Source organism: Phytophthora parasitica (assembly GCF_000247585.1).
Source record: "Phytophthora parasitica INRA-310 unplaced genomic scaffold supercont2.4, whole genome shotgun sequence".
In the NCBI taxonomy this organism is placed as follows: Eukaryota; Oomycota; class Peronosporomycetes; order Peronosporales; family Peronosporaceae; genus Phytophthora; species Phytophthora nicotianae.
Window position 1 is genome coordinate 588,022 of NW_008648990.1, and position 20,269 is coordinate 608,290.

Below are 20,269 nucleotides of genomic sequence, written 5' to 3' on the forward strand. Positions count from 1 at the left end.
ACATTCCTGCTCATGCCGGACCTGTCTGCACCGCTATCGGCACAAAAAGCCACTGTAAAAGCGTCTTCCAACACGATTGAGCGAATCTGTGTCGGCAGGCATTCGGCGAGACGTCGAAGATTAGCGGTGCCTCCCCGCTGGAGGTCTCTCACCTTTCTTCTCTTTCGAGATGAGTCGCTCACGATCTTCTTTGGTGGCAGTCGGGCAGCGGCTGAGGTAGTGCTCTCCACCACAATGAAAACATCCGTTTTTTGGAACTCCTTTCTTACTCGAGACTTCCTTTTTGTCTTCAGATTTCTCGACTTTCTGACCGTCCGCCTTCTTCGATCGTTTTCCTTTTTGCTGATACTGTCCCTGCACTTGACGCTTTTTATCATGAAAGGGCCGTGGTTGATTATGAGACTTCGATTTACGCGATGCTTCTTTGCCCCTCTTTAGCGCTCTGTCTTCAATCGCTTGCTCGAGAGCCTGCTGGTTTATCAGGTTCGATAACTTCAGTACACTCGTCCGAGCTTCCGGGAAACGGTACTCAATCTCATTTTCCACTTTCTCTTTCAACATCTCTGGTAGCGAGTTGATCAACAGCTTGCATTTCTTCTTTAACCCTTTCTCTCCTTCGAAAAAGCTAACAAACCCGTACTTCTTGATCAACAGGTTGCAAGACACAAAGTAGTCCGTGACACGAGATTGAATGTCGAGATTGTCCATGTTCATCTTCAATTCAGTCCGAAACAGTTCATTCACCGGTGGTAGCACTTGGTTCTGGTAGCTGTCCGTGATCGCTCGAATCTGCTTCAGCAAATATGCGTCTGTCAAATCCTCCTTGGACACTCCCCAGTTAGCTTCACACAACGTCGTCAGCAAGTCGTCATCGAAGGAGTTCTTCACGCTCGTCAGTACAGTGTCGAAGTCCTCTTTTCCATCCTTGCACCGCTCCATTGTCGCTTCTTCGTACTCCTTGCGGAGCTTAAGCCAATGAATGAGCGAATCGCGTGAGGTGGAGGTCACTTTAGGGGCTGCAACCACCGCAAAGATCGGTTGCGGAACGCGCGTCACCATAGCCGTACTTGACGAGGTCGTCGGCATCGCTCTCTCAGCGCTCTGAGCCGTCTCGGCCGCATTCAGACCATCCGTGGTCTGGTTGTGGCTGTTCTCGTCGTCACTGGCCATTGTCCGTATTGTCCTTCAGTCAGTTGTAGTCGCGAGACCTCGCAACTAAAGAATTCTTTGTAGTAGGTCAAACGAATAACACTCTGCTAGGGAAGCTGGCGCTTCCTGGTGAACCCAAGTCTATTGTGAGTCCTAATGTGTAGATTCTGTTCTGTCCTCTTACTCTCAAGAACCGCCTATAGGCTCTCGAGTGGTTTCCTAACTCCTAAGTAGTCGCCAGCTCGGCATCGCACTTATGCGATGCCCTGCGAGTGGATGGAGACTTGTTCGGTTAAAGCTCTCCACTACAACAACCCAATCGATAAAATCGACGTCGGCATCTGCTTTACTAATCTAGCTCACCACCCGCTGCTTCGCAATCCTTTCAAAGCCGTAGCACAGCAGTTTAGTCTGTTTTGATGTAGATGCATCGGTGCCGTCAGTGTACTTGTCTTTGTGATAGGCCAGTCCTCTCACTCATAACAGTTACACGAGTATTTACCACTTCCATGGTTGCTAATGAATTCCCATATATCTGACCGCTTACGTGATCTCTGTTCACTGGAGGTTGCAAGGCTGTCAGCTGTGTGCTCCTCTGCAATGCCCATGCCGTCTGGGTCGTTTCGTCTCATTGTCCACCTCCGCTTTCGTTCCATTTTAATCCGGACGAGGAGGTAAGTTCTGCAATGCAAAGTAGCGATTCCCCTTAGAAAGTGGCATCTGGATACGCATTCGGTTGCGACTCGATTCGACTCAAGTTGACTCAGATGACTTATATTTTTGAGAGCCAAGTAAAACTATGAATATGACAGGTCCCCCGCAGGCACGTGATGCCTCCTGATCGGATTTAAATCCGAATGGAGTCGACTCGATCGCTTGTGCTACAAACGCAAAGCCGACTGAGTCGGAATAGCCAATCGAATCGATTTTAATTTTAACCACTCTTGTCACCCCATTTGTACCATCCGATGAGGGCAATTGAATATCCGTCATCACCACGCTGCTTAAGTAGCGCCAAATTGTCAGCGACTACAATACATGGTCAGGTGAGCCAACTTGTCCTACGCATAGTAATCCTGAGAAGATGCAAAGCGAATTACCAAGGTTTCGCACTGGAGGACGCTGTTGGGCGACTGACACCGCCGCCAAAGCCAGCGCAAGATTAAGCGGTGAAAATTGAACTACTGCGCGATATCGGCACCGTCCTCATAACCTCAGCCCAATGGCGAGGCATCTCGGCCGTGACGTTGATGCGTCAACAGCAATTTGGTCTGCGTTGCAATCGGTGGTGCCCTCAAATCATCCAATTAGCCATACTTCGAAATACGCATAATTTCGGTGTGGTGACCACTGAGTACGCGGATGTCTCTCAGCCAACGAGCGGCACCGTCAGTGGTCTTTGCTCAGTCGTCACTTTAAGCTGCATACATGCGTGTTAGCTTTAGTGTGAAGAGAGGTAAATTTGGTTTGTCCGCATTCACTGCTTCAATGCATGTCATTTTGCAATTTGCTTCATCCATCGCAAAAACGCTATATGCATGGCTTGAACGAAATGTAAGCCCGGTAAACCGATTTTAACAGCTCACTCGGACGTGTTTACCGGTTTGTGGGCATGATATTCCGATATACTGAGTGCTTGATCATAATTGCTATTTATTCCAAACTTTCCCAATATGCGTTTCGTTTCTGGCTCGTTTCCTGGTATAGGGATTGGTACAGGTGCGTACTTTTGCGACTTTCACGTAAAGCCGCACTCACTACGCTCTTGTAAGCCAATGAGTGTCATGCAACCACAGCGCGCTACAGAATAGTAGAATTAATAAAATACGTCTTCAGTGAGGGAAATCTGTCTGTTCTGGCGATACAGTTGCTGCACTGTAGACGAAGGCTCACCAATGTCTGTGAAAATTTGTTGGGGTGTGCAGGCGACGAGCTCTTGTACAAGACCTTCGATTCTGCTGATGCTGGGACGAGCTGGTTCATTGCGCAAGAAGAAGTAAATCTCGTTTGTGAGTTTTTCAGTTGCGACCGGTAAAGATATGCGCACTCTCTAAGAGCCGCGCACTTAGCGCTGCAGTTTCACCAGCACGTCCGAGCCAATAATACTACCGTAGTAGCAAGTTCACGATTCCCACCTTATAGTTCGCACTGCTTCGGTTCACCTCGGTTCAAGCACATCCCACATAGATCAAGTGAGCCAGAAAAACTCATGAACCGCGTTCATAAGGTTTATCTGGTTCGCCGTTTTTGGCGTGGCCCCTGGTCACGTCTGGCCGTGGTTACATGTACCTGTGGGCTTGAGTTTGAAAAAAAAAAAAAAAAAAAAAGTTAACTGGTATTTCCCATTATTTTTATGCATATTATTTTTAATCCCTGCGAGGTCAAAGAAAATGTAAGATTTAGCCGCTCCATGCAGGATTTTATAGTTCTGGCAATAGTTACATCGACTCAACTTTTAAAAAAAAATGGCAAGTTTAAACTCTGGTTTAAAGTAGATGCAGCCGATTCTTCGGGCAGCACGACGCTTACAATATTGATGATGGCTCCTAATTGTACGCAATCATCACAAAAATCAATGTCGGCGCATTCCAACACCCGCCAGCCAACTCAGAGTCTCTCCTGTCAGTCAAGAACATGACATCCACTACTCAACGCAAAGTGCCACTGTGCTGCGTACCTGAGTGCGCCAGAAAGGCGCAAACTCATCGACTGTGTAAGGCTCATGGAGGAGGTGCTCGCTGTCGCTTTCCAGAGTGCACAAAGTTAGCCCAAAGCAGAGGTTTATGCGTCGCGCATGGAGGAGGCCGTCGGTGTGCCGCCGACAGCTGTACCAAACTCTCACAGTACAGAGGTTTGTGTCTGGCACACGGAGGAGGTCGGCGCTGCAGTGTGCCTGATTGTCAAAAGTTTAGACAAATTCGAGACCTCTGCAAGCTGCACGCAAAGGTGCAGATGGTTTCTGCCACTGCGAAGCGTTCGTTAACGGCGACCCACACCTTCAATTCGAGCCCTGCCATGTCTAAGTTTTCTATTGGGTTTTTGATGAATCCCATAAAACCGAGCACCATAACACGTCCAGTGCCAGGATCCTCCGAAACAGAGCATTCGCCGCCAGTATTAATGTGTTGACTGTCGACTCTTGTAGCTCTAAAATACGTTTGTTTGTTTTTTTGATGTAAAATGAAAACGAAATGAATGAAGTGTTATATTTGGCGTTTTTGTTTCTTTCTTCGAATCAATAGTAGAAAATACTCATGTAATAAGTAGAGGAGACGGTCGCTAGCTGGGAATTGTCGGTTCAGCTAGATTCATTAGAAAGTTAATCGAAAATTTGCCGTTCACCGCGAGTGTTTTCTGTTCTTTTGTCGGCGACAGTGATCCTGTCAACTGGGACTTGTGGTGGGCCTTGCATAGATCTTGAATCTGCCTGAATTTGTGGCAATCAGGGATGTTACAACGCCTACCGCCTCCATGAGCCAAGCACAACCCCTTGTACTGAGAAAGTTTGCTACATCCATCGGTTCTACAGCGGTTGCCACCGCCGTGGGCGACACAGAGTCCACCAGTTTGTGCAAGCTTTTGACAGTCTGGACTGCGACAACGTACACCCCCTCCATGCGCCTTGCAGAGCCGTCGAGTCTGTGCTTTCTTGGTGCATTCTGGAACACTGCATCGATTTGACTTGTGACGAGTGGTGGGCATTCTGGGGTGACAAGATCAACTTGACTATAGATGAATATGAATGACTGTAGGGCTGGTATGATTCCAAAATGAGATACTCACCGAAATGTAAACGATACGAGCTGTTGACCATAAAGCCAGATCGATCTGCAATCTTCGATTGCGATATAAAATCCCTTCACTTGTTAATTCCTGGGCAAATCAGCGGCATTACAACAAAAAGCTCCTACGTGTTTAAATAAAGGAGGTATTCACAGATAGATTTTTTTTTAGTGAAACCATCTCACAAAATTCGACCACATTAAATAAGGTCGAATTTTGCTCTTGATAACAAATTGAGCTCTAATTATTGTTTGTTCGATTCGGTATCTAGTGCGATGTCTGACTCTGCGTGAGTCGCTGTCAGTCTCCTTCGCCTGTACAAAGTCAACGTTTTGTGCTGCATCGAGCGGATCTAAGCTCACGATCAGATGGCTGTTCCTTTAGAAATGGCTATATTTTAGAAATAGATATTTGTGTTTTCTACACAATCCGTACCAAGAGGCTCTCCATCCAACAACCGCAACAGAACTCTACCATGGCAGACGACATTGCAACGTGGGAAGCTTCTGGCGTCGTGGCGCGGGCCAAGGCGCTGATCCACTCGAGCAACGTGCGTGTCTTCTTATTCCCCTGCGTCTCCTCTGTATTCTCACACCTGGCGCAGCTCTCTGCTGGCACTGTAGCCGTCGCAATCGCTTCGTAACTCGACCACTAATATGTCACGCTTTCTTATCATTGTCTTTATATTTGCAGTACGAGAAAGTGGCCGATGCACGCAAGGACGTGGATGACACTTTAGCCAAATGGGTAGCCTCTATCCAGACGCAGAGCGACCCCATGAACGTCGCAAGAGGTAGCGCCGCCATCGTAGCGCTATGGCGTCAATACGCGGCTCTGGAAATGGAGCTGCGGCAGTTCAAACAGGCCACTAAAGTGTTCGAGAGAGCCGTGAGTTGCCCCATCGCTGGCTCCAGCACGCCCTTGTGGCTGCAGTACGCAGACTTTTGCGTACAGAGGAAGAAATTCTCCAATGCCAGGAAGATCTTTGTGCGCGCCCTGCAGACGCTGCCCGAACAGGAGCAAAAGGCCGTGTGGGCCCGATTCTATGGCTTTGTGTGTACTCATGTGGACAACAAATTGTCCCTGGCCATGCTGCAGCACCAGGTTATGCCGGACAAGTTCCCGCAGCCTGGAACGACAGCCACTGCAGCTCCTTCTACCGCTACTACAGCTGCGGCCACCACATTGCCGAGCACTTTGCAGCCTCAACAGCAGGCCAAGACTGCGGCCGTGTCTCTGGTAGACCCTGTCGTAGCCTTTATTGACAAGACTGGCGAAGTCACGCCCTCGCCTTCTCCTCTTGCAGTCGAGAGCGTCGGCCACGCGGCGGCGGTCAAGCGGCCGTCTGATCCACGCCTTGCAGGCGACGCCAAGCGGGCCAAGCAAGAGATAGCAGCGGCCACTGCCCCGGCCGAGCCTACGGCCTTCTTCTCGCACATCCCTGTGACGCTGCCGTTTATCCCCACTTGTCCGCACTTGTTGTTTGATAGCGTGGCCGACGGCGAGGCACAGAAGCAAATTGGCAACGAACTATTGGAGCGATTGTCCGACGTTCTAAGTGATAGCGCCGTCTTCGAAGGAGTCCGCGATCTGCGCGACAACCAGCGCACTCGTGATCGAGAGATGTTATACCGTTGGCAGGAACTTGTTGGCATGCAGATGAAAGAGGGAAGCGAACTGTTCGCCCGACACGTGGCGCTTGAAATGCAGCACGGCTTCTCGGATCCGCGAGGCCTGATCGCACTGAAGACGCAGCACTTGGAGCAACGTCGCGAGTTTTCCAGTCGCTGTCTGATGTCCCAGCAGCAGTTCATCGACATTAGTGCCATGGATCGGGCCAATGCATTAAAGGCCCAGCAGATCTCGCTTGAGAACATGAAGATCCCGGAAATGAAGGTGACGACGGAGGCCGAAGCAATTGGGTTGCAGGTAAGTGTGCAGTGTAGAGTGGACTGACTGGTGGGGTGTCTAACTGACTGGTATTTGATGTTATAGCGTGCTATTGTAGGTTTGATTCTTGAAGCAGAGAAGCTGTGGCGAGAGGAGAATCAGCGCAATGCTGACGCTAAGAAGGCCCAGCAGGCCTCTCCTGCTTCTGGCCGTCCTCCTGCGAGGCAGAGGAGAGACAGTCAGGACTCTACTACTTCCAGTCACTCTACTTCGCGTAGTTCTAGTGGAGGCTTCCGTGGCAGTGGCAGCGGGAACAACCGGCAAGACCCACGCGGATCCCGCAACTGGGCCGGGAACGGGATTAATCGCCGCCGCGATCGTGACCCGCGTGGAGGCCGGGGCCGCTCGAACAAGTGGGATATCCAGCCCCCGCAGTCAGGGCCTGCTGCCGCTGCGCCTCCACAGCATTCGCGTTACGATTACCCTGGACAACAGACTGCGCCTGTGCAGCAAATGCCTCTGTATGATCGAGGGCCGCAGCAGATGCAGGCTCCTGTGCAGCAGCCACGTCCATTCCAGCAGCAACCGTACGGTGCGCCCAATGCGCCGCCTTACGATGAATATGGAGGCCGACAGGGCCCAATGCCAGAGCAGCAAGGGTATGCTCCGCAGCCTTCAGGCGCCTATTTCTCTGGGCCACAGGATGGCCCGCGTGGTGATCGCTTTGTAGGACAAGGAGGCCCTTCTAGAGGCGCTGCTGGCGGCTGGCCACAGCAACAGCAACAGGTATTCCATCAACAACCGCAACAACCAATGCGGCCACGCTCAGGCCCTCCTGCTGGTGGAGATCCTTCTCTATCGCGATATGGAGCAGGTGCAGGTGCAGGAGCTGCTCGGGATGGCCCTGGTCCCGCTCCGTATTATCAGGAGCCACTCCAGCAACAGGGTCCTTATGGCCAGCAGCTGCAGGGACCTTATGGCCAACAGCCAACGCAACAGCCTCCGCGTCGTGACAACTTCTCTGCATATGCGTACGATCAGTATGGACCACCCCAAGGCGAATTCCAGCAGCGCGGAGGAGCCAGACCCATGGCAAACTACGGGCCTGGCCAACAGCAACCGCCACCGCAGCAACGATACCAACAGAACCATCTACTCCCGTCGCCTGCACCCGCCGGCATGAACAACAATCGCCGTAATCGACGTGGCGGGCGCTACCGTCGGTGAGAATAGGACAGCTACACTAGCAATGCAAGGCACGGTTTGGTGCTGTTCAAGCCGAAGCAAGCGAACACTTTTAAGATTTCTTCATAGGACTCTGGCCAACCTTATGAGAATATCTATCTACCCTACCAACAAACATGTAGAACACGTATCGATCTAACGTCGAAAGGGATGTCTAACATGCTTATAATTGAGCGAGAGATGATTAATGAACGACATTAAAGTTCTCCGACACGTTCGGCTATCTCCATGATGCTGGACGTGATGTTTTCTGGCACGCGGTCGTAGGCCCGGGCGGCAACAAGTAGAACGTCACGGATGAGAGCGTGGTTGCCCATGATATCGACGTGGTCGGCCGTCTCAGGTCCGCCACGCGCGTCGAACAGCATGGACACGGGGTTGTGTCGGTATTCACGGACACGCACGTCGGCGCCGCCCGGGTTGAATTTGTTCGTCCGCCAACCACTAGCACACATAAGTCCCAGAGAGATAAGCGGCACCGTGCCGTCTCCGTCCGAGTAGCGGAGCCCGCCCTTGATATAAGGAAGATCGTCAATTGCCGTGTTGAATACGTACGGAGCAACGCGCTTGCCGTTCACGATCACGTTGTCTTCATCGGGCCGGTTGTCTCCGTACGTGTATCCTCGTTCAACGGGCTTGCCGACGCCGTAAAAGCAGAACACCTTCAAGCTCGGAGCTTTGGGTAGAGGGGCCTCCAACGGGTTCGTCCAGTACTTGTAGTGGTCGTATTCAGGCAACGACGGGTCTTCAGCGATGCCGGTACTCAACGACGAACGGAACGCATCGAGGTACGGGTCCAACTCGCCCAGCAGCTTCTGTACGCCGCCGACCGTCACGTTCTCGTGCGAAGTGTTGACGAACCGAACGACTTGGCCATTCGAGCCGTAGCGTTCAACGTGCTCCTTGACCTTCTTTGGGTCAATTGTCGAGTTCTTGCCGGTCGATAATGGGGAGGCCGCTACCACATCATCGGGTGCCGAGTCGGCCGTACCCCAGATACGGTCACCACCGATCGGCATCATCGAAAACACACTTGTCCAGGACCGGGCCAGCTGCGTACGGGCCGATACACTGAAAAAGTAGCCCAGGAACTTGGACAGGCCGCCCAGCTCGGCCGTATCCTTCATCTCGCCCGACATCAACGCACTGATCGTCTTTACCACGCCCAATGTCGGGCCGGCGATGTTGACGAATGATTCGACGTTGTTCTCCACCCACTGGTCGCCTCCTTTGCCTCCGTTGTCACTCTCCACCCACTTGAGAAAGTGGAAAAACACCTGCGTCGCGTACGAGTGCGTGACCAGCATGACCTTGCGGCCGCCGGCCGACATCCGGGCCATCTCGATCGTGTACTTGAGTTTGGTGAAATACCCGTCGCGCTTCTCCAGCAGATGCGGCATGAGCCTCCAGTCGTACGCGGCCATGTACAGATTGTTGCTGTCGTATCCGATCTCGGCCAGGTTCTCCACCATCTTGCCCCAGACCCAGAAGCCACCGATCAAATAGTCGGCCGCTTCCAGGCCTTTGGCCGCGCGCAACTTGATCCCGTCCGGGTCCATACCTGACGACCGGTTGAGCATCATGTGCTCTAACCAGCACTTTTGGTTCATCATAAACTGCTGCAACATCCTGGACGTGCCCCACATGCGTTGTCTGAAGTAGGCCTTGCTGCAGTCACTGCCGTTCCAGATCTCGAGGCCCGTAGACGTGAAGCCCGGCACCAACACTACGGGCGAGTAGGCCGTCACGTTCTCTTGGAACAATTGGACGCCGGGCCGCTTCTCGGCCGCCCCGAGGAGAGCCGGCCGGTTGTCGAAGGCGGACAAGAGCTCATCCCGGACGTTCACGGACCAGTTGAAGTTGTCGAACATTTCCCGAACCATGAGCAGCGAGTCCTCACTTATCAGAGGCTGCTCCAGGTAGAATTTCTGGACATTGATGACGGCCACGACGCCAATGATGACACCGGCCAAGATGGAGTAGATGCGCTTCCTGGCCACGTGGTCGGCCGCCCGCGCGTGCCAACTCTGCGTGCGGCCGAGCGAGCGGGCGGCGTCCTGGAACGTTTTCTTGGCCTGGAACTGCTCCTTTTTGGTGGACGAGAAGGCCGAGGCGACGGCCTCCTTGGCCAAGGCCTTGGGCGACGAAGGGCCATCGCTAGAGGTGTGGCCGTGTGGCTTGCGTTGTCGTACGCCCGAGACGGACGCGTCGTCCACTGTCATGACCTAGGAGACCCTCTGAGACTTGCACTGACCGAGGCGGATCGGAAAATGACGCCAGGCTTTGATACTTTTTCGAGTGGATACAATTGTGGCAGAAAATGGGGCATCATCCTGAATTTCATGAAAACTTTCATCAATTGGCCAGGATACTTTTCAAGTGATTACCTTCGCAAGCCTGATTTAGGCAGTTGCTGGCAATCGAGACCATCATCACTACACAGGCACTCTGCCGCCGGCAGTGCCGGGCAGAGGCAGCCAAAGAGATGGTCACTTTGTCGGTTCCTCCATACTACGCCGTCGCACAAACGACTGCCATCTAATTACTACAAAAAAAGACAGAGGTTGGTTGCGAACTAATAATTCTATTTTGCTTAACGCTCTTCTGTACGCAATGAGAACGAGGGCGCTCGAGATGCACATGTAGATACACACGACGCTGCATGGTCCCTTTCGTTCAGTCGCAACAGCTCCACGCTTCACATCGGATCGTCTCCCGCATGGATTCCTCCCAGGAAGCTCGAGTTTATGGTGCAAAATGGGTGGCCAGCTTCTTACATCATGCCCATGCCGCCCATGCCGCCCATGCCACCCATGCCGCCCATCGGCGGAGCAGCAGCGCCGGCCTCCTCCGGGTGGTCAGCAATAAGAGCCTCGGCCGTCATCATGAGCGACGCCACACTCGAGGCGTCCACCAGGCCCGTACGCACCACCTTGGTAGGGTCGATGATACCGGCGTCCACCAGGTTGACGTACTCGCCCGTCTGGGCGTTGAAGCCGAGCTCGGGCGAGTCGTTCTCCAGCAGCTTGCCCACCACGACGGCGCCCTCGTGGCCGGCGTTCTTGGCGATCTGCGTGGCCGGCGCGCGGCAGGCGCGCTCCACGATCTCCACGCCCACCTTCTGGTCCAGGTTGGCGCACGAGTCGTACAGCGAGTTGAGCGAACGCGACGCCCACAGCAGAGCGGCACCGCCGCCGGGCACGATACCCTCAGCCACGGCGGCACGGGTGGCGTTCAGGGCGTCCACGACGCGGTCCTTCTTCTCGCCGACCTCGACCTCGCTGGCGCCACCCACCTTGATGACGGCCACACCGCCGCTCAGCTTGGCCAGACGCTCCTGCAGCTTCTCCTTCTCGTACTCGGACGTGGTGCTCTCGATCGAGGCGCGCAGCAGGTTGCTACGCTCCTCCACGGCCTCGGCCGAGCCGGCGCCGTCCAGCATGAGGGTGTCGTCCTTGGTGACCGTCACCTTCTTGGCGCTACCCAGCATCTCCGGCGTGGCCGTCTCGAGACGGTGGCCCAGGTCCTCCGAGATCACAGTGGCGCCCGTAAGCACGGCCATGTCCTGGAGGCTGGCCTTGCGGTTGTCACCGAAGCCGGGGGCCTTGACGGCGCACACCTTGACGCCGCCACGGATCTTGTTGATAACCAGGGCGGCCAGAGCCTCGCTCTCGACGTCCTCGGCGATGATAAGCAGCGGGCGCTGCTGCTTGACGACCGTCTCCAACATGGGGATGATGGCCTGCAGACTCGAGACCTTCTTCTCGACCAGGAGGATGTACGGGTTCTCCATCTCGCACGCCTGGGTCTTGTTGTCCGTGACGAAGTAGGGCGAGATGAAGCCGCGGTCGAACTTCATGCCCTCGACCACCTCCAGCTCGTTGTACAGCGTCTTGCCGTCCTGCACCGTGATGACGCCCTCCTTGCCCACGCGCTCCATGGCGTCACTGATGAGGTTGCCTATCTCCGTCTCCGAGTTGGCCGAGATGGTGGCCACCTGGGCCACCTTCTCCTTGTCGGCCACATCCATCGACAGCTTCTGCAGACCGTCCACGACGTGGTCCACGGCCATCTGGATGCCGCGACGCAGGTCCGTGGGGTTCATGCCGGCGGCCACCGACTTGCAGCCCTCGCTGAAGATGGCGCGCGTCAGCACCGTGGCCGACGTGGTGCCGTCGCCGGCCGCGTCGTTGGTGCTGCTGGCCACCGAGCGCACGAGCTGCGCGCCCATGTTCTCGAACTTGTCCTTGAAGTCCACGCTGCGGGCCACCGTCACACCGTCTTTGGTGATCTTGGGAGCGCCGTACGACTGGTCAATGACCACGTTACGGCCCTTGGGGCCCATGGTCACCTGCACGGCGTTGGCCAGCTGATCCGCGCCCTTGAGCATGGCGGCACGGCCCTCCACACCGAAGCGGATGTCCTTGCCCGACGAAAACAGGCGGCGGCCGGCGGGCGAGAAGCGCGCGGCCTTCTTCACAGCGACGGCAAGCGTGGGGTTCATCTTGTGTCTGAGCTTTGGCAGATTTCTGAATGACGCGCATGGTCCCCCTCCCTGTTTGGATCGCATTTTGTGTGTGGTGTGTAGCAAAGCGACAGTTAGTAGGGGACACAGATGGAGACATCTGATTCTGATGATTAGAGATACAAGGCATTTGGATGGATGATGGGTGCAGACTCAGATGAGTCTGTCCGAGCAAGTGTCGCTGACACTATCGCGAGGTGCCATTTTCATTTTTTGACGCTGAAGACTGTTCTAGAAGGCGAGTTTTCTATGAACGTTAAACCCGGAAATAATGGTCAGTGGAAGTAATGACGACTCGCCTCGATTTTTATTTGCTACCATTACCGGTGTTTGGTAAACAGCTTGGCGATGCTAAACCCAGGGAAGGGCGAAAATGCCGGCGGGATCTGCTCGTACGTCAGCAGACAAGTTGAACAAGCAGAATGTTCATGTGAACATCCCGATTGGAAGCGCTGCATGTCCTGCATCCGGTGCAAGTACCTTCGAGTCCGCCAAAGGCTTGGACGTGCACAATGCAATTTATTATTCGCCCGAAGGCCTACAACACGTCCAGCTCGTGCAAAACGAGACTTCGTGGAGATTGCAGCGGAGAGTATTGTAACTGGACCACCGGTAATAAGGTCGGGTACATGCAAAAGAACCGATGTCTGGATGCTTCTTCGAGTGCAGTGCAAACTATCGATCACTATGGGTGAATGGGTCGTGTCAAAAGCTGGCGTTGTATTGTTACTCTACGATCTGTATTTTGTCAAATGTCAGATAATATAGACGGAAGGAAGCCTTGTTCAGTGAGTGAGGATGAATAGTGGCCTTCTATTTCGTTTTTAAACCTCGCGCCATAAATGTATGAGCCAGGGTCTATTTCAGTTCCGGGAATTCCCTGCCTTGATTGGTTAGTGCCTGTTCACTGCTTCTCGGACCGTTATAACCCCAGTTACCACTCCAAGACTGCAGCAAGGCCATGGGTGGAATGGGGCGCAAGAAGCTCGGCGTGGTGAGTCTGGCACTTATCACGTACTTTAACGTGAGCGGCGGGCCGTGGGGGTCGGAGCCTATTGTGGCCGCATGTGGGCCGTTTGTGGGTATCATGGCCACGCTCGTATTCCCGTTTATTTGGTGTCTTCCGCTGGCATTGTCATTCGCCGAGTTATTCTCCGCATTCCCAACCGATTCGAGCTTCTGCACGTGGGTGGGCAAGGCTTTCGGTCGCCGTATGGGGTTCCACGTGGGGTATTGGAGCTGGGTTTCAGGCGGTAAGAAAGATACCAAAATTGAAAACTTGGATCTGTAACATTGACACATTGATTCATTTTTGTTTTAGTGATCGACAATGCCATCTACCCATGCCTCATGGTAGATTCCGTCTATGCAGTGTTAAAGGGGCCTCACGAGTTGCATTCCTTTATGGTACCTACCTGGATGTACCTCGTAAGAGTTACAGTTGCAACGGTGTTCATGTTACCGACGATTTTCAGTATCGATGCTGTCGGCCGCTTCCTCTTAGTACTTGGACTTGCAATGGTCGCTCCATTCGTTGTACTGGTAGTCGTGAGTGTACCTCAGATCAATCCGGCCAATTGGTTCGTCGTCAGTGCTGCTCCACAATGGAGTCAACTCATTAGTGTATTGTACTGGAGTTACAGTGGATTCGACGCGGCTGGAGCTTATGCGAGTGAGATCGACTCGCCTCGACAAACGTATCCGCGGGCCATGATGCTCACTGTCGGGTTAGTGGCTCTCACGTACTCAGTTCCGTTCCTTGCAGCGTCGGGGGTCAACAAGCCGTCGTACAGCTTATGGAGAGATGGTTACTACCCCATGATCGCCGAGAAAATTTCCGGCCCGGGTCTACGTACCTGGTTTCTCGGCTGCGCATTGCTCGGCAACCTCGGGGTCTACATCGCCAAGATGACCAAGAACGGCTTCCTGCTGGCCGGTATGGCCGATCTCGGTCTTGCTCCGAACTACTTCATCAAGTACGTTCACTACTCTAATCTCTTAATTGTCCCGTAATTTGACTCTAATTCACTTACGGTGTTTTTAGACGCACAGCTTCAAATGGAGTACCTCGTCGTGCCATCCTCTTATCTTACGGTATCATCGTGTTCATGGCGCTATTTGACTTCAACGTCATCCTTGGCGTGGACAATTTCCTGTCCTCTTTGGCTTGTGTAACAGAACTCTGTGCCGTCGTGAGGTTACGGTTTACCATGCCTACACTGGTGCGGCCATACAAGGTCAACATCTCGGATCGAGGGTTACTGCTTGCCATGGCCATCCCCTTCTCCATCGGCTCGTTCGTCATGCTCAATGAACTCACCAAGTCAACGCTCAGTTTGACGCTCAACCTCATCGCATTGGCCAGTGGGTTAGTGTGTCAGCAGTTCCTACACAGGCCGCCAGCGTCCGTGTACACACCGTTAGCTGCTGCTATTCAACTGGAACTTGGCACACCAGCACCAGGAGGAGGAACATTCGGGATCGTCACGCCGGCGTCACCTTCTCTCCTGGAACAGCATAAAGGCGTGTAACTTGGTTACTGTGTAAGTTCACGTAGACACCCTATTGACTCCCTATTATCTTCGTATATTTGCCAGTTCTTTGCCGAGGCTACTGGGGGGATTTCTTGCGCACATCAATACAGCAACGTGTCCATACAAACGCGTCTACGGTTGCGCCTCTGATACAGCGTCCTTGTCATTGTGCTCCGACAGCTCGTGGATTGACATGCGGCCATCTCCCTCGTTCTTTGGTGAGTCGTCATCGGACTCCTTTACAGCGTCCACCTCAGTCTCGGTCGATGCAGCCACTGCGCTGTCACTGAGCTGTAAACCGCCGAACATGTCACTGGATGCTTCTGTTGGGGCCGAAACAGACGCAGAGACTGCGCTGCTACTAAGCTGCAGTCCACCAAACATATCACTGGCAGTCTCAGTGGCAGGTTCTGATGAACTCGTACCAACAGCGCTGCTAGATAACTGCAAACCACCGAACATGTCCCCCGGAGCGTCTGAAACAGGTTCCGTCGGTGCCTTCTCTACGTCGCCAGGGCCTGAACTTAGCTGCAAACCATTAAACATGTCCCCACTGTCAACAGGTGCAGCGTTCGTGTCCACATCGTCATCGTCCTTGTCCTCATCTGCCTTCTCAAGCGAAGACACCGAGGAGGAGCTAACCTGGAAGTTCCCACTCACTTGTAGACCACCAAACAGCGATCCAGACGCAGACGGCGCAACTAGACTAGCGTAGGGATTCGAGACCTCAGGAGTGCCGAAGAACGAGTCCTTCATATCAGACGAGGACGTAGGCGACAGGACTTCTGCTTTTGCGGCTGCTTCTTCAGCTTCGGCCACTTCATTCTCCGCATCAACAGCCAACTCAGTAGTCGGAATATCCGTTGGGCTCTCAGTGGCTGGGCCATTACTCATCTGAAGTCCACCGAACAGTGATCCACTTGTCGCTGGCTCAGCAATCTCCTCCTTTGGTGATTCATGCTCTGATTCCTGGCTTTCAGCGGCGTCAGCAGGGCTGTCGGTCTTAACGTCGAGTCCTCCGAACATGCTCGAAGCGGTCACATCAGTCGGGACGGCAGAGCCCAGTTGAGCACAGATGTCCTTCTCCTCTTCTCGCAAAGACTGCAGCTCCTCGTCATAAGCGGCGGCTGTGTCATAGTCCTCGTTTTCGGTCGCCAACTTGATCTGCTTCTCCAGCATCACAGTTCGCAGCTGAATCGTCTCCAACGACTGCGTCAACTCGTCCTGACTTCGCACAGCACAGACCGGACTAACCATCTCCTCGTGCGCGTATTCCACCTCCGCATCGTCCTCTTCCTCTTCCAAGTGATCGTGATTGGTGGCCTCTTCTTCACCATGTTCAACAGACTCAGTTTCACGAACCTCTTGAGAGATCGAAGCCTCAATAGCCTGCTGGCGTTCCTTCAAGTCTTCGATCTTCTCGTCAAGTCTGGCTGCCAAGTCGTAGTCCTCGTTCTCTGTAGCCTTCTCAATCTGCGATTCCAGCTCAACCAATTGTGCAGCAATCTCCTCTAGCGCAGAGCTGCTATCTTCAAGAGCCTCCACATCCACGTCCGATCCATCAATGTCCGTCGCTTTACCTGTCAAACTCGAGCGTGAAATCGACACGTGGTCGCTCTCCTCATTATCTTCGCCATCAATGGACTCGTCGTCGTCATCGTCCACTTCTTCGTCCTTGGCGGGGTCAGAGACGTCATATTTCTTCTCCAAAGTCTCCACTTGGAGCATACACGCGTCGTACTCGGCCTGGACCAGCAGCATCGCTGACGACCGGAAGTCGATCCCATCGTTTGCAGCCTCACCCTCGCTCTTACACTTCTCGATCTTCCGCAGAGCTGTTCGCAAGTGCTTGGCCTCCTTCCAGAGCTCTTGCAACGTCGCTAATTCGAGATGTTTCTCCATCTCCTTCAGCTCCTTCTTCTTCTCTTCAAACTCCACTTCACGCTTAGCGATTCGTTCCTTCAGATCCTGCAGCTCCATCTCCACCACTTCCACCATTTCTTCTGCAGTCGAGCGATCCTTTTCCAGCGCCTTAATGTCCTTGGAGATCCGAGCTGCCTCCTTGAAGTTCCGTTGAGCAGCAGCGCCCTTCTTCTCTTGCTCCAAGCGTGGAATCATTGCTTCTGCTGACGCGATGGCGTTCCGGTGGATAGACATGGACTTCTCCAGCTCCTCGTGCTGGTTGCTGAGCATCGTGAAGCTCTGCTCCGCCACCGCCGCCGCGTCATTCAACGAACTGAGTTCCGCTGTCTGCTGCTTCTTGCGGATCATAGACTGCTCACGACGAGTCTCCTGCACCTCCAGCACGTTCGCCAGCAACGCTGCAGCTCGCATTTCCTTCTTCACAGCGCCGATGCGTTTGCCAATGACTGAAATGTCCTCTGCGTACTGCTTCAACTTATCCTGGAAATCCAACCGCTGCTGCTCGAGATGTTCTCCGTCTGATTCAACTTCAGCTTTCGTCTTCTTAATCCCTTCTTCACGGTCAGCAATGCGCTTCAGCTGACGAGAGTAGCGGCCGCGAACAGTGTCGATATCCCTCTGTGCTGTGTCAATAGACGCCTGGATCTCTTGGACTCGCTCCAGCTTCTCCTTCAGCTTCCGCTCCAGCTCCCGCACTTCTTCTTCCACCGCCTTTTTCTCCTCCATAAGCTGCGCCTGGATGGCAAACTCTGAGCTGCACTGGCCTTCAATAGTGGCTTCGATCTCGGACTTCTCAGCAACGACGTTCTCCAGACTCACAGACACGTGGTGCATCTCCGTGTCGATGCGTTCAGCTTCGAACTGCAGCTGCTCCGTCTGGTTCGACTCGTACAACTTGTACTCGTTACGCACAACGGTACGCTCGGATTCCTGGTCTTCACGGAACTTCTCAAGCTCGCGTAAAGTGCCACGCGTGCTCTTGAGTTGATTGGCGAACGCCTTCTCCTTGGCCTTGACAAACGCGACCAGCTCACTGTCCATCTTGCGTACGTCGCTCTCAGTCAGCGTAATGCAGTGCCGCACACTGTTGATAGTCGCATTCAACGCGTCTGCCTTCTCAAAGTCTTCCACTTCACACGCGTGGTGCTGCTGCGCTTCAACGTCCCGTAAGTCCATTTCGTACTGCGTCAACTGGTTCGCGAGCTGCGCCTTACGTTCCAGAAGTCGGTTCTCCTCTTCATTTTGCTTCACTGTGAGCTGGCGGAAGCTCACGGCGCTCTCGTGGAAGTCGCGTAGAGTGTTAAACAACCGCTCCTCTGGGGTCGGAGGGGCTGCAGGTGCCACAGGAGCTGGTTTCTTGTACACTTCAGGAGCAGGAGGTTCTTCCACCGGAGCAGACTCGTTCGTATCGTCTTCAGTGGTTGGAGTCTTGTGGATACTTAGACCTGATAAAACTCCATTACCGCCGGACTCCGAGTCCACAGGCTTCGCTGGAGACGGCGAAGGAGACGCCGATGTGTGGACTGTAAGGCCAGCTAGCACGCCGCCGGAAGGGGTACTTCCCTTGTGAACCGTGAGGCCCTGTAACACAGAGCCTGACTTCACTGGAGGCAACAAGTGAGCCAAATCTGTAGGGTTTGTAGCACTACGGGAGCTCCGTGAACTGTCCGAGCGGTCCGACATGAGTCGCCCTTCGCGATGCTGCTGGATGACGTCGTCTTCCTTCAAGTCTCCACGTTGTAACGCTGCTGCGGACTCGTCTGACAGCTGTCGACCGAAGCCAGGACGGAACGTTTTCTTCTTCTTCTTCTTCACCACCTTCGAGCTCGATCTCGATGCCGACGTTCCTGTGCTGCTAGTCGCACTTGTACGGGAATACTGCGAGGAATTCAACGGGTCTGAAGTCTTTGAACCTGCCACATCAAGGTAGTTGAATGAACCGGAGCTTCTGGTGGATTTCCGTTGCTCTCCATACGTCGGCATCGTCACTGCCACATTCTCCTCATGTGCCGGTATTGACGGTGCTGGGGCACTAGGGGCCACATCCAGACCACTAAACAGACTACCACCAGGCTGCGTAGGCGGCATCGAACTCTGCTGAGCTCCATAGCCTCCATACTGAGTCTGATTCTGAGTCTGAGACTGATACCTTCCAGCCTTGTTGTTGGCAGGAGGAGCCCTTACCGACATGCCACCGAACATGTCGGGGGCAGGCGCAGCTGCTGGGGCTCCAGTCATGGAGTTATTCTCCTGGGCACTGGAGCTGTAACCTGAGGGAGCAGGGTACCCTCCAGTAGCTGCGTTTCCTCCCACGGGGTTACTGGGGACGGTAGAACTCTGGCCATTATAAGGCTTGGACACTGGAGGCGGTAGATTGAAGAAACCTCCACCGGCGGGGGGCTCGTCGGCTGCAGGGCCCTGGCGTTGATGGCCTGGGGGGCCGCTCTTCCCGTCTTCCTTGTTCTTAAAGAAGCGGCCGAACATGACTACAGAGTGAGAGGTATGTTAGTGGTATAGTGCGCTCTAACGAACTAAGGTGTCATGTACCTTAGATGCTCGTCTTGACGTCAATTTGAGCGCTGTGGCAGCGGTTCCGACGCGATGTAGGGGGCGAAGGACTGGAGATCACGCGCGCACACGTCGTATAGGCTGAGACGGCCCCTGGGGGTTGAGAACTGGGAGGGTGGACGCGAGCTCCACGTGGTTCCTGCTTTGCCTGCGCTCAAGGCGGATTGTGGCGGGCAGGAGTGATGGTGAAAGGTTTAACCGGTTGAGATGGGATTACCGGTATTGTTACGACAGATGATTGGCTAAAAGGGAAATGGCTACATTATCAGATGACTTTTTTTTTTTTGAAAAGTGAAGTTATGAACAATGGAATTATGAATGGCTGCATAAAGAGCATGTAACTGAGAGTGCGCACTTTATCTCTTCTGGCGGTTGATGTAGCGCAGTGACAGCAGTGCCACAACGCGGAAGAGCAGCATGTATCCGATCACAATGGCGAAGTTGCGCAGGATCATGTCGTGTTCCATGCCAAAGTATTCCTCCGTGTACTCCTTCAGTGTGATATGCCCCACTGTCACGGGTGCGCCCTCCATGGGCTGACAACCAAGCTTTGAGCCGACGTTTTCATAGGACTGCGTGGTTTCATTCCACGTCGGCAACTCGTCGCAGTTGGCAAACACCAGCGCTTCCATGATGGCGAGTGGGAACCTCA

General features: G+C 53.8%; 9 protein-coding genes across 12 annotated transcripts; 3 read left to right on the forward strand and 6 right to left on the reverse strand.

Annotated features, from left to right (window-relative positions):
• Positions 1-120: 120 nt before the first annotated feature.
• PPTG_03162 (hypothetical protein) lies at positions 121-1,170 on the reverse strand (the record flags this gene model as incomplete). The annotated part of the gene is made up of 1 exon (XM_008895837.1): positions 121-1,170. The coding sequence occupies one exon, from the start codon at positions 1,168-1,170 to the stop codon at positions 121-123; it is 1,050 nt and encodes a 349-aa protein (XP_008894085.1).
• A 1,348-nt stretch (positions 1,171-2,518) lies between these two features.
• Positions 2,519-3,132, reverse strand: PPTG_21219 (hypothetical protein; the record flags this gene model as incomplete). The annotated part of the gene is made up of 2 exons (XM_008896472.1): positions 2,519-2,569; positions 3,043-3,132. 2 exons carry the CDS (start codon positions 3,130-3,132, stop codon positions 2,519-2,521), a joined length of 141 nt encoding a protein of 46 aa, XP_008894720.1.
• A 2,237-nt stretch (positions 3,133-5,369) lies between these two features.
• PPTG_03163 (hypothetical protein) lies at positions 5,370-8,297 on the forward strand. 3 transcript variants are annotated; one of them, XM_008895840.1, is made up of 3 exons: positions 5,370-5,482; positions 5,556-6,861; positions 6,928-8,297. In XM_008895840.1, exons 2-3 carry the CDS (start codon positions 5,710-5,712, stop codon positions 8,047-8,049), a joined length of 2,274 nt encoding a protein of 757 aa, XP_008894088.1. In that variant the 5' UTR covers positions 5,370-5,482; positions 5,556-5,709; the 3' UTR covers positions 8,050-8,297. The 3 variants fall into 3 exon arrangements, with proteins under 3 accessions (XP_008894088.1, XP_008894086.1, XP_008894087.1); XM_008895838.1 differs by having other exon boundaries at positions 5,626-6,861; XM_008895839.1 differs by having other exon boundaries at positions 5,370-6,861.
• Positions 8,074-10,378, reverse strand: PPTG_03164 (hypothetical protein). The gene has a single exon (XM_008895841.1). It carries the CDS (start codon positions 10,287-10,289, stop codon positions 8,265-8,267), a length of 2,025 nt encoding a protein of 674 aa, XP_008894089.1. The 5' UTR covers positions 10,290-10,378; the 3' UTR covers positions 8,074-8,264.
• A 251-nt stretch (positions 10,379-10,629) lies between these two features.
• On the reverse strand, positions 10,630-12,637 carry PPTG_03165 (chaperonin GroL; the record flags this gene model as incomplete). Its single annotated transcript, XM_008895842.1, has 1 exon — positions 10,630-12,637. The coding sequence occupies one exon, from the start codon at positions 12,635-12,637 to the stop codon at positions 10,841-10,843; it is 1,797 nt and encodes a 598-aa protein (XP_008894090.1). The 3' UTR covers positions 10,630-10,840.
• Positions 12,638-12,965: 328 nt separating this feature from the next.
• Positions 12,966-13,193, forward strand: PPTG_21220 (hypothetical protein; the record flags this gene model as incomplete). The annotated part of the gene is made up of 1 exon (XM_008896473.1): positions 12,966-13,193. One exon carries the CDS (start codon positions 12,966-12,968, stop codon positions 13,191-13,193), a length of 228 nt encoding a protein of 75 aa, XP_008894721.1.
• Positions 13,194-13,553: 360 nt separating this feature from the next.
• Positions 13,554-15,265, forward strand: PPTG_03166 (the record flags this gene model as incomplete). Of its 2 annotated transcripts, XM_008895844.1 has the most annotated exons (4): positions 13,554-13,845; positions 13,914-14,568; positions 14,637-15,135; positions 15,190-15,250. In XM_008895844.1, the coding sequence occupies 3 exons, from the start codon at positions 13,554-13,556 to the stop codon at positions 15,121-15,123; spliced, it is 1,434 nt and encodes a 477-aa protein (XP_008894092.1). In that variant the 3' UTR covers positions 15,124-15,135; positions 15,190-15,250. The 2 variants fall into 2 exon arrangements, with proteins under 2 accessions (XP_008894092.1, XP_008894091.1); XM_008895843.1 differs by having other exon boundaries at positions 14,637-15,265.
• PPTG_03167 (hypothetical protein) lies at positions 14,930-19,751 on the reverse strand. The gene is made up of 2 exons (XM_008895845.1): positions 19,597-19,751; positions 14,930-19,535 (listed from the first exon to the last, which is right to left on the reverse strand). The coding sequence occupies exon 2, from the start codon at positions 19,531-19,533 to the stop codon at positions 15,259-15,261; it is 4,275 nt and encodes a 1,424-aa protein (XP_008894093.1). The 5' UTR covers positions 19,534-19,535; positions 19,597-19,751; the 3' UTR covers positions 14,930-15,258.
• A 222-nt stretch (positions 19,752-19,973) lies between these two features.
• Positions 19,974-20,249, reverse strand: PPTG_03168 (hypothetical protein; the record flags this gene model as incomplete). The annotated part of the gene is made up of 1 exon (XM_008895846.1): positions 19,974-20,249. One exon carries the CDS (start codon positions 20,247-20,249, stop codon positions 19,974-19,976), a length of 276 nt encoding a protein of 91 aa, XP_008894094.1.
• Positions 20,250-20,269: the final 20 nt, after the last annotated feature.